The sequence below is a fragment of the Zonotrichia leucophrys genome, chromosome 7, assembly GCF_028769735.1.
Source record: "Zonotrichia leucophrys gambelii isolate GWCS_2022_RI chromosome 7, RI_Zleu_2.0, whole genome shotgun sequence".
Taxonomy (NCBI): Eukaryota; Metazoa; Chordata; class Aves; order Passeriformes; family Passerellidae; genus Zonotrichia; species Zonotrichia leucophrys.
This window is the reverse complement of record NC_088177.1, coordinates 24536632-24549023: the sequence shown is the minus strand read 5'-3', so window position 1 is coordinate 24549023 and position 12392 is coordinate 24536632. Positions and strand designations below refer to the sequence as shown.

The window sequence follows — 12392 nt, the reverse complement described above, 5'->3', positions numbered from 1 at the left end:
ATGATACAATATTCTCAGTTTACAGACTACTCACCTTTCTGATACAATCATGCATCTAATTAAAGTGAAAACACTCAACCACTTATCTTTTTGCAAAGAACTGTTACTTTACCTTTTCTGAGGTAGCCTTCTTCTGACCAAAGGAAAACAAGCAAATATTTCATACTAGAAACAAAAACATTAGGGAAAAAAAACCCCAATCCATCTTCAGTACTTTTCCCTTCAAGCTTTCAAGAAAGTCCATGAAACAGCAAAAAAAAAATTTACTAAATTATTAAACTATCACTGTTTTTAAGAAGTCCGGATACTCCACACCATCAGCAAAGACACCCACTCAAACAGGTAAACAAGTATTTCACAGTCACCTGAACACCCCAACTGTATCACACATTGACGATTTCTCTGAAGTATTACAGAGGAAAAACTCATCTGCATTGCTTAAATAGCAATTACACACTGCCAAATCACACACACAGAACTGTAATAAAAGTAGTTGTAGGTCAAATAATAGCAATGACTCAGTAAAGATAGCCTGCCTGGTCTTTATTCTCAGGGGAGGGAGGGTTTACTGGTCAAGTACTTTATGACTCACAGTACAGTATATTAGAAATTTTCTATGTATTCTTTAGAATGGAGAAATTGCCCTTGTAGCTCAGTAGGTAGCTCTCCTGTTTCTGGCCTGCGAGGTCATAGCTTTAAGTCCCTGCTGAGGAAACTTAACAAGTTCCATCTATAAATAGAATGGCATTAGATGCTGCTACTCTAGCAAGGGTGGTGGCCTTTAGACAGGAAATTTTATGTTTTCATCTGTTCTGATACAAAAAAGAAACTGGACATAAAGAGGCATAGGATATTATGCTAAAGATGAATGACAAAGTGGGTTCCAAAATCCACTGTCACTTCAATCAGCGTGATACTAACAAATCTAGCATTATCAAGCTATGATAAAGGCTAGACAAGAATGCAAGAACAGTAATTTTCCTTCTCAATGAGAATAAGTAGTTAAATAAAATTACAGACTTTACAATATTTGAGACTGAAACCTCGTAGGCACAATACAATCAAAATTCAATTTGTGACATCAAGAGGCAACCTCAACATAAAACAAATTTTGGACTGTTTGACTGATAACAATGTTTGAACATTCATAGCACTCTATCTGAAGAAGCAAAGTACATCCTTGAGAGATATTTAATTATCATGGATTAATATGATACATATAAATTTTTGCTCCTAATATCCATATATTTGGGGAGGCTTGTTCAGCTCTCAGAACAACTACTTGTGAGAAATTTTTAAATGAAACCTATTTTAACACTTACCTGAGTTTATTTGTGCTTTCAAGTGTAACCACCTGGCCTTAGAGGAACACAGATTAAAGCTCAGGTATCAGTTTCATTTAGTCTGGCAATGTAATTTACTGCTCAATAAAGACAAAGGCTAACTCACTACAGTGATGGCAATTTTCCAGCACCTGTTCCACAATCTGCACCCACATGTCCAGGAAAACAAATTCAGTCCTCTGCTGGAGACAAAGCTGCAAACAGAACACTGTGAACAGCTCTGAGGTGCAAACCCACAAATTTTGTTCATATACACATACCAAAAAAAAAGAACACCAGCAATGTGACAGGAGATTAGGGTGACTTTATAATGTGATTTCCTGCATCTCAAACACACTAACATTATGTTCAAGGATGATGACAGATCTTGCAAAGTTCTTCTGCAATTTTTCAGGAAAAGAGGTTACTGCTCTTCCTAATTATCTTCTTGCCTAAGTGAAAAATTTGATTAGTTAGAAGTTTTCCACAGCTGGCCAAATTAAGCTGGTTGATCCTGCACTGGCACTGATCAATCAAACAGGATGCTGGTGTACAAAATGTCTCCCTCTCTCCTGCAGGTGTAGGTTTCAAAGTAGTAGCAATTGAAACTGCATGAGAGAAGATTGACAAGAATCCCATCCTGGTCCTTTAATTCCACTGTCAACCTTTTGGACAATCATGTACTAGTATCCAAAGCAAACACAAGGCTCTTTTCTGCTCTTCACATCCTTCTACAAACAACTGCTTTTAAGCATCAGCCTTCATCCCATGTTCTTCTTCCATGTTCTTGTACTGCAATTTTGAAATCGCAGCACACAATGCAACACCAGTGTTGCAAATATAAATTATTTCAGTTTTAGGGATGATTCTGCTAAAAGGAGTAGAGGAATGCCATTTTCACAACTCTGTGATTAGAAAAATTTTCTTTGTGAAGTCTTTTCTCAAAATCAAAACACTGTACAATATTTAACCAAAAAAATCCCCAACAAAAAAAAATCTAAAAAGAAAAAAAATCACAAGCACTAGATTAATACACAGACACAACTGCCAGTTTAATTTGAAAGCTTTCCCAATTTCTGGATTTAATATGGAGAAGTTACTGAAAGCCAACTGAAAGTTTACCTGAACTATGAGCTATTGCAAATATTTTATTAAAATTTAATTCAGTTGCTCTAACGATAAATAAGAAGAGAAAATTTCAATAGGAACTCACATCTACTCAGTAGCACACATCAATACATCTCGATAGTGTAACACTAACAAGTTTGATAGGTGCAGATTATTTTTAAACTTTGGTAGCTTAGCAGTGAACGATTTGTATTTGTAAACAGGCAACACTTTTGTAACAGGTGTCAACTGCACTTAGTAATAGAAAACAAAACCAAAGCATCTTCAAAAATTTGAACCAAAATATGTCAAAGACAATACCACTTTTTTTAAGATAGATATGTTAACAACATTTCAAGGTGAATTTTGACACATTATAAAGACGAAAAAACAGTTTCAGGTATCAGAAGTGACAGAGTCAAGCTACAGCTACATAAACTGAGCCACTGTGATTCCCAAAGCACAGAACACACATGCTGAAAGGATGAGATGTAAGTCATACTTTGTTCACTGAAATGTTAGTGCAGTGGACTGTGGCCAAGTGATATCCTCACAAGCCTCCTCTCAGCAGCAGTTGGATTCCAGGAGCAGCAATCAGCAAGTATAGTTTCTCGTTAGAGAACATGGAGGGAAAAATGCATCATGCCTCAAGCATATAAAAGCTACAGATGATTAGCATCTTCATATAGAAAATACACACATTTTTATAGGAAGTCAAAAAAATCAGCGAAAAAAAGAGGATGTATCTTATTCAGTTAAGTAACTTTATCATCACTTTGGTTTTTGTGGGCATATCAAAACACTAGCAGTATTACTAAAGGTTACCATTAACCTTCATGATCATAAGAAAATAAAGCTATGTCAACTTGATTTTAAATGCTGAGCAAAAATCAGCAAAAATATTGTCAAACCCAGTTTTGATTAGTGCTTTTTGCAAGTAAGAATAAACTATGCTCAACTGACATGATTCATAGCTATCAAAGCTTCAAGTAATGACAAATAGCTTTAGAAGTTATCTAAAACCCTGGAGGAGGCAGAACCAGGGGGTGGACTAAACATTTCCAGTTTTAACAAACATAAAACTGGAGTAAAAGCAATTAAAGCTTTCTAGGAACCCACGGGCATTGGTCACACCAGTCACTTCCGTAAAACTGCAGGGGATGTTTACCCAGCTTCACAGCTCTTTCACTCCTAGCACAAAGAACGAGATTTCACGGATTATCAGTTACCAAACTCCCCATCCTGCTGCTGCAGGGCAGCTGGAGCTCCTCTGCTGTGAAGTCAGAGCATTTCCAGAGAAGCAAAGCAGGAGCTTCCCAGCCCTGCGTGCCTGCACTGCCCCAGCACTGCAGGCAGCTCACAGGATCCCCTGCAGGACTGGCACACTGGGCATGCACAGCGAGCCCTCAGGTTCTTCCACAAAACCCAATGCTGCCTGCCCTACTTGAAACATCAGGCATCCAACTCTCATGTCTTTTTATTAATTGAAAAGGAGCATTTGATAGCAAAGGACTTTTACAGACAAGCTTCCTCCCATTTTCTGTACCTTTGAAGAGAAAGACTGGATTTCATTAAAGAAACTAAAAATAACAGAAAAATGTGGAGCATGTTTTCTAGAAAACTAGGACTGCAGAATATCAGTGGGAAGAGAAACTCAAAAACATTAAGAGCTCTGGCTCTTTAACACCCAGTATGTTCAAAAGTTTGACAGAGATGCAGCAGTGACTAAATACTGATATCTACCATTTTCCTCACTGAAGCATTGTTTAAGCATAATCTGTAAATTTACACTTGTAACAAAACTGCCATTTATAGTTCACTGTACAAAGTAAGTAATTTTCTACAAGTACTTGTGACCCATCTGCCATAAAAGTTGAAAGGTGGTTAAAGCCATTAAACTGGGGAAGAAGAGCTATGATAACCTTCAAACAGCCTGCCTTCTGTCACCACACAAAACACTGCTGCCGCAGTCAAAACTGCAGTACACCTGAAACATGGAGAACAGAGCTGCCAGACATGTTCCAAATTAAACCATGAAACTTGGAAGATGTACAAAGCTGTACCTCAAAGCCCATGTCAGCTTAGTGTGGGACTGCAAACACCACTATCCAGGACAGACAACCATTTCAAAATTAAATCCCCCGTTCATTCAGCCAAGTATATCTTAGATTTCCAGAACTGGGTGTGACCAAAAGTAAATTATACCCCTACACCTAAGAAAATGGCATAACATCTGAAATTTTTATTTTTAAGTCTGGAGACCAACTGGTTTAGTATAAATATGAGTAAAGCATTTCAGTTTGTGCACTTTCACAGGAAAAAAAAATATCTACAGAAAGTATCAAAAACCAATAATGGATTGCTCTATTCTGCAGGAGGAAACTTAATTCTCTTGTTTGCTGAGCTAAGAGAATCTACTTTGTACTGTCACTAATCATGTACAAAATACAGTGATGTTCAACACAACTTTACCTCTCCTTTTACTTGTCCTGTTACCCTACCACATGTGGTTGCCATGTGTTGCCTGTTTCTTTGCATACATTAAATATACCTTAGACACATAAACAATGTTTTTATTGATTTCATGAAAACCATATATTTTAAGAAAAGTAACCGTCTAACAAGGATATGGAAATTTGAAGGCTGAACACTCACAGGCATTTCAAGATGGGGATATTGTATCTTTTTAAATAAAGTAAAGAAAGTAGAGAATTAGCTAGGTCGAAAGAGAATTTCTTCTCAGCTTTATGCCATGTAAGAGCTCAACTGTGTACCTTGTGATGGATCAACTGACAGGCAACAGCCCTCACCAAAAAACACCTCAAAACACAAAGAGGTAACAACAGTGTATTCTGTTATGGCAGCTAAAAAAACAACAAATATACCTTCTGTCCTAAAGAAAATGCAGTTTAACACATCCTCAATAAATAAAGAAAACAGGACCAAATCCTTCAGCCTAGAACTATAAAATACCTTTGCTGAGCTACCCAAAGTTTGTGTCACCATACTATACTCCATTCCTATCAAGCCACTTGCTTACCTATTGTTACCTTAATTAATACAACTTGGTTAATTCTCAAACTGCTTTCTGCAAAATTACCAACTGAACCAAGCTAAGTCAAAGCCTAACAAGCCTTTCTTCAATATACTCAGGCATGCAGAGCTTAAAGTCTACAGCACAAATCTGCAATGATCTGCATCTGACTTCCTGCCTGGCATCCATGAAAAAGACCAATTCTCTGAAGGACTCTGCTTCCCATGCTGGCCATTACCACAGGCAGTAGTAGTGCGCATCACAACAGCTTTGAAAATGCACAATCCCCAGATCACTTCCCATTACAGCTCTTCCTACCAACATTTTATAATTCTTATTTTCCCTTCACCAACACCTCCTTTCCAGCTTGCTGGCATACAAGTCTCACCCTCCAGTCCCCTGCCTACTACCCTTGAACAGGAGCAGCCTGCCTGGGTTCTTCTTAGTCACTTTCTACTGTGACTGCAGAGATTCGGCGTTCAGTGTCCACCCACGAGGCTGAAAACTGACACTTGGTTTCAGGGCGGGCATTGGCTGCCCAAGATACACAGTTCATCAGGAACTTGGACCACACCCTGGCAAAAGGCAACAAAGAAACTTCATGCTCTCAGGATCTGCAAAGTTTAAGGATTTACAAAAGCAGCAGATTTCTACTTCCATCTCTGTCTTTTATTATTAACACATTCCACATTTCCTTCTTCATGAAATTAGACAAACTGCCATGCACTGCCAGCAGAAGAAAATGAAACATCATTACTGCAGATTTCCAAAAACCCAGCTGCTTTTTAGGTCTTCAGTACAAGGCTAATGAAGAAAGGCATACCTGTTACATAGCAGAGGATGAGGACTGTCTTGGCTGGAAAAACCTGATGGCTTTGAATTAAATGGCAGAAGTTGAATTGTAATAGACATTTGCTCCACAGTTATTAATTACAGTACTACAATGCTGTCCTTAGCTAGAGAAAACAGGTAAGTAAGTCTACGTACGCATCAGATGAAAGATCCCATCACAGGCGTTAATGTGAGACAAGAAGGAATTTCCCAAGCCTTGTCCAGTGTGGGCTCCCTTCACCAGGCCAGCAATATCCACCACATTCAGAAATGCTGGAATTTTGCTGAAATATAGAAGTTAGAAGTTTCATTACTAAAGCATATTAGCCAATATTTTTGGCACAGAAATAAATTCAGAACATGAAAATCCAACACTTCTTTGCTGAAACAAGTTAAACATCACAGTGTGGAACACACAAGACAAAATTCCCCCCATCCTATGTAAAACTTCCATTCTCTAAGTTCCCTGTAAATATTTATGTAAAATGAAGTAAACAAGTTTTGAAGTGTGGAATCATACAGACAACTACACAATAATCAAGCAGGCCTGGAAGGCTGTGGCATAAATATATCATGTGCAATGCACAGTTTCCACAGGACCAAAGGGATAAACACAAAAGACCATTGCACTCTGCTATTGCACACCTCCAACGTTACCATTTAGTTCAGCAGGTTATGCAACTTTCTCAGAACAGCACTTTTTTTTCATACAGTGCTGATTATAATTAGCAGTGACCAGGGTAATGCAAACAATTTGGAAAAAAAAAAAACAGATAAAGGTAAGTTAAGATGGTATTAGAATATAAACAGTTGTGATGTTTTCCACCATAATGAAGAGCAAAGGGTTAAGCAGACATGTTCCCATAATATTTTATACAGCAACAACAGAATAGTCATTAAGTTCAAATTAGCTGACAAAGAAAGAAGCTTTTAAAGTTACGGGAAACTTACAAACTGCAAACCTATCCTCCACAAATTCTCAACTTGTTAAAAAATGAACAAATAAAATAATAGGCATTAAACTTTACATGTAGACTCTAAACCAAATTACTTCTCAAAATCGAGCTGAATCAGAAAAAAACCCAAGAACCCACTAAAACTTTGTGATAAGGTGTTGACTAAAAGAACCTTCATATGCTCTATGCAACTAACACCATCATCATGAACAGTGGCAGAGACAGAAACACAGTGAAATGCTGCAAATCCCCCACTTGCAAAAGACCAGAAAATGTACACACCAGTCTCAAAACCTCCAGCTCGATGGCTCCAAAATAAATAGGTGGAAGAGTAGTTCATTCCTATCAACCACTTCATCACCACCATACTTCATGAGCACTATGCCAGGACTAATACAGCAGCTGACCATTTTACTGGCACTAAGTACAGCAGCAAATCCCAAACCCACAGCTTCCACACAGCCCCAAGGAGAGGGGTGTGACTATCCCATGGGTGAAAAGAGCTGATCTGGAAAGCACTCCCCCTGTTCTGTGGTGAGTGTTCTCAACAGGACATTCAAATCCTAAGATATAAATTCTGTGGTTCACCTTAAGATGCCTTTTCCAAAGCCCGACCTTTGCAGGGCTGCCCACAGACAGAAACAACCACAAAGGTGGGAATGAGGGCTAGGGATAACCTAGCCAGTAATCTCCTAGGCAGTATTACACTTCTGAAAATTTATTGTCCACAGCCCAAACTAAGCTTTATTTTTATTAGTGTGACAACTTGCTGATAAATACATGTTTTCAAATACTGAATATTTGATAGCATGATTACTGTCAAATCTGTAACAGCAGCAAACTCCACCAGCAGGAAAGCCACCTGTTTCATCACAGTGCCTGGTATGGTAGATACAGCTCTGTGAATCTTTGTCTCTGCTCTGAGCAACTGACTTAGGTAGAACAAAACACAATTCCAACTTTTTTTCCTTTGGTGCTACCCCACTTTCATTAGGCTGCAAAAAAATCAGCAGATGAGCTTCCTCACTTCAAATTACCTCTCTTTGGGGAGATATGATACACTAGAATCTGTTTGAATATGGAACATCAATTATTTCTGGAAGAGTGGTGATCTAAAGTTTTGTTTTCAACCTTGCTCTAACACTTCCAAAGAAAAATTATTCATTTTAAGTAAAATAATTTCACAATACAAGATCTGGACAAAATCTTTTTGTTTACTAAGGTGAAATTCAAAGTGTCACTAAACCTGTCAGGTATAATACCTTAGGAACTTAGTGACATGCTCCACGTAATTAATATCTTTGTGATTTACTCAGAAAGAAACAATTATGTAACACAATACAGTGTGTTACTTACATTCAGCTAACACAGCAGTAACTTTTAACTTCACTGGGCCCATGAAAAGAAGGGTCCGTCCTTGGGAAGACAGATATTGTGTGCTGCGAGTTAATGCTGTGGAATGCAGTCAAAAGTACACTAATATAAGTATACTATGAAGTAAACCAATTTTACAAATTTCACTTTTTTGCCCCACTACATTTTTTTAACTACCAGTACACAAACTCAGAACAAATCCTCATTTAAGACACAAGGAAGAATAACCCACATTCTGAAGACAGAAGCCAGTAAATATGAATGCATTAACCCAGTAACTCCTTTTGCCTGATACAAGAACTAACACACTTCAGAAGTAACTGCAGGCAACTTCCCAGGCCTTGCTTTTTGACATTTAACTACTCAGCAGCAAGACAGAAAAGGCCTCTCTTTAAAGCACTTCTCTATTGTCATTTTAAACCGTGTTTTAAGGAAAACAAAGGTGGTGTAAAAGTGTTCTATGCTCCCCTCTCACCTTTCTGGTGGGATTAACCTCCTGGCCAGCCATCAGAACAATTCACACTTTCACTACAAAGATGCCACAGTAGGGCAAGACAGATACCTTCATATGCAGATGTCGACTCTATCACCAGAATCAACCTCATTTGCTACACAATGGAAAGAAAACCCCAGCACATTTCTTTCACAGCTGAGTAACACAAGCAAGAGACCTTTGAAGTGTGTAGGTTTCCAGGGCGCTTTCTCACCTTCACTTCGGGTACCACAAAGTTCACATTCCAAGCAAATTAAAACTATTCCCGCTGTTAGACACCTTCCGGGTCTAAATCTGTTTCATCGTACAAAGATGGACACACAGAAAAACAGAAAAAGGCACAAGGTAGTCACACTTGCCCTTACACTGAAGGACAAAGAGTCAACACTGTGAAACTAAATAACCAGAGAACACTGCACAGAATGAGGGGAAAGTACTGTGCATATTGAATATGGTTTATTGAAGACTTAACTGCATTTTGCTTTTTTTTCCTCCTTCTCTAAACATATTAATTTCAATTTCTTAAGATTCGTTAGTCAGCATTAGCATAATGTCACTGAGCCTCAAATGATCATCAGGAACAGGTGGCATCAACTGATCATTTGTACAAATCAGTGCTACACCGATCTACCATAAAGCACGTCACAAGGATTTATAACATGAAACAGAACACCAAATCAGAAGTATCTCTATATTTTAACCACAGGTTTAATTCTTGAGCAGGGATTTTTTACCTCACTTGGAAAAGCATTAGCATTGAGTTTGTGTTAGTATACCAGCTTCACTGTATGAGCAACCACACAGTAAAGAGCACGAGACTCACTGGGCCAGATAAAGTACAGTTTTGTAGTCTGGTAGTTAGGGCTTTTTCAGGAATGAAAGGCTTATGCATCCATAGGGTTACATATTTGCAGAAAAGAGAAATTCTTCCTTCCTGAAAATTCATACAACTTAAGTAAGAGTCATCTGTTACCGTTCACAAATGACCTGAAGTAAAAGCAGCAAGACAAAAAGAGAACATGCATATTGTGGCAATCTCTTTGAGAGCCATTCAACTCTGTCTGTCCTCACCGCTATTTCTGGCCAATTTCCAAACAGAACAGTTTGGAACTCCCTCTTCCAAGAGACTGTTACAGCTCCCACAATCAATCTTGCAAGCAGTTTTGACCAATGCAAGCAAAACCCCTCACTGGGCAGTTAAAGGAATCTGTTTCCAAAGAAAGAGGTACTCCAGATGAACCACGGCCATTTCTAAGCAAGAATGATTTCATTAATAGCATTTTATCCATGGTACTGACAAACAAGACTTGAACCTAACGGCACATAAACCAGAAATGAAAAATCTGCTAATTAAATTGTGCTTATATGAATTATAAGAAGGTAAGAGAGACTCAATGTGGATTACAACACATGCTCCATGTCCTGTACATGACAAACACCTGCATTCTCAAACTATTCAGTAAGTTATTACACCAACAAAATACAACTAATTACATTTTGCCTCCTCTCATCAGGCAGAAAAAATGGCTCAAATCACCATTACTTAAGACTTGTCATTCACTGCTGACAAACAAGCAATGCCAGAACACACATCACAGCCCAGCTGATTTACACAGCTCAGAACAAACTGAAGAGCAGGCAAAGTCAGTAACACCTAAGGAAAAAGAACATTAACAACAGGATATAGTTACCACTTCCCAACAATTTTCATTAAAAAATGGGATTCTTTTACAGATGCTGATATGTTAAGAGTCCCAGCCTGCTAAGTTATTGATCACTCACTTTTAAACTACAGGTGGTTCCCATTTACATAAATGCTCTTCTTAAACATGGCCCAAGTCCCACATGATGTCTCTCAAAGTCCCTCTGCTGATCTGGTTTCTACAAAATGCTTTCCAGCAACTGTTTACATAATTTTGACTTTAAAACTTTATCATGTACCTGAGTATGCTATCCTACAATGAATTCAAGGGAACTTTCATTTAATATTGCACAAGATTTTTCTGATGTAGACAGCGATGGGATTTACTCAGATTTAGTTCAGTAGCCATCACTGGGCAGTAAAGAGCTAAATGAATGCATTTTATCAATCTGCAATGCAACAGAACAAATCAAAGCAATCTGCTGACAAAAAGAGATCCTGAAGTATAATGGACAGAGGTGGCATTTAAAAGGGGTGTGAATACCTAGTTAAAACTTAGATATTATCCTCCTTTGAGATAACAAAAATTGCTTTAAAATTTAAGTTTGAGAAGGACATGAAGACAGACTAGAAATAGTCTACGTAGAAGAGAAACATTTGTAGTTGCAATAAACTTTGTGTTTGGGAACACGTGCGCAAGGCAACTCACAGGTGCAAACCAGGAATGAGACAAATACTGACAACTTTTTAAGCAGTTTGATTCATCCCTTCTCTCAACTCATTCCTGCTTATAACCTCATTTGTTTTAAAGCAAGGGAGGAAGCAGAAACATAAGACTTCAAAATGACCTTTTCATTAAGATTTTCAGACAGGCTGATTCCTATCAGCCAAAGCAGTCATTGGGTGTAATTACTTACAGTTAGGCTGCAGTTAATTACCTCAGGCTCACAGTGCTTCTTCCTGAGTACTTCTTTTAGTTAGTCATGTAACTTAAAGTAGAAAAAATGCAAATAATTGCAAAGTGAGGAGATTACTGGGGCACAAAATAAATGAAATAAGGAGGAAACTGCAGTTTCCTCTATCACCTCAGTGAAAATCATTTTGAGGCTGGACTCCAGTGTCACTTGAGGCACATCTCCTCGTCAGGCACAGCACATCACAACTGTGGCAACAGGCTGGGGGACCTATGGCCTAAGAGTGGTGGGCACATACACCCAGAGGCCTTCAAGCTATTTGTGAGCTAGGACACAAATCACTGCTCAAATTGCATGAGTTTGACATGCTTACATTTTAAAAACGTAGTTCTAAGTTTAAGTTGATTAAGCAGCACTTTAATTAAATTTAAAACAAAAAAAACATGATAATGAAGAAAATAGCTTCATTAAAGCTTTTATTAAGTTACTAAAATTGCTTCAGATGCACTATGCACACAGTTCTTTTTTTGTGTGAGATACTCATCACTCCTAAACACATAGTGTCCCATAAAATACTAATTGCAGTTAACAGAGCAACTCTTTCTGGCTTCCATGTCATAATTTTCATGTCAGGAGCTATTTGTTGAGATGAAAAACATCTCTTTTCCATTACAGAATTAGCAGACCTCATCCTCTGCTACCTACTTAGTATTCATAGA

At 38.1% G+C, this 12392-nt stretch overlaps 1 protein-coding gene across 4 annotated transcripts in view; it reads right to left on the bottom strand.

Moving 5' to 3' along the window:
• OLA1 (Obg like ATPase 1) overlaps window positions 1-12392 on the bottom strand; it is a 130313-nt gene that overhangs the window by 78242 nt on the left and 39679 nt on the right. For all 4 annotated transcript variants that reach the window (XM_064718090.1, XM_064718092.1, XM_064718093.1 and 1 more), the window contains one exon: window positions 6451-6578. In XM_064718090.1, the coding sequence (XP_064574160.1) occupies window positions 6451-6578 (128 nt within the window). The remainder of the gene's footprint in view (window positions 1-6450; window positions 6579-12392) is intronic.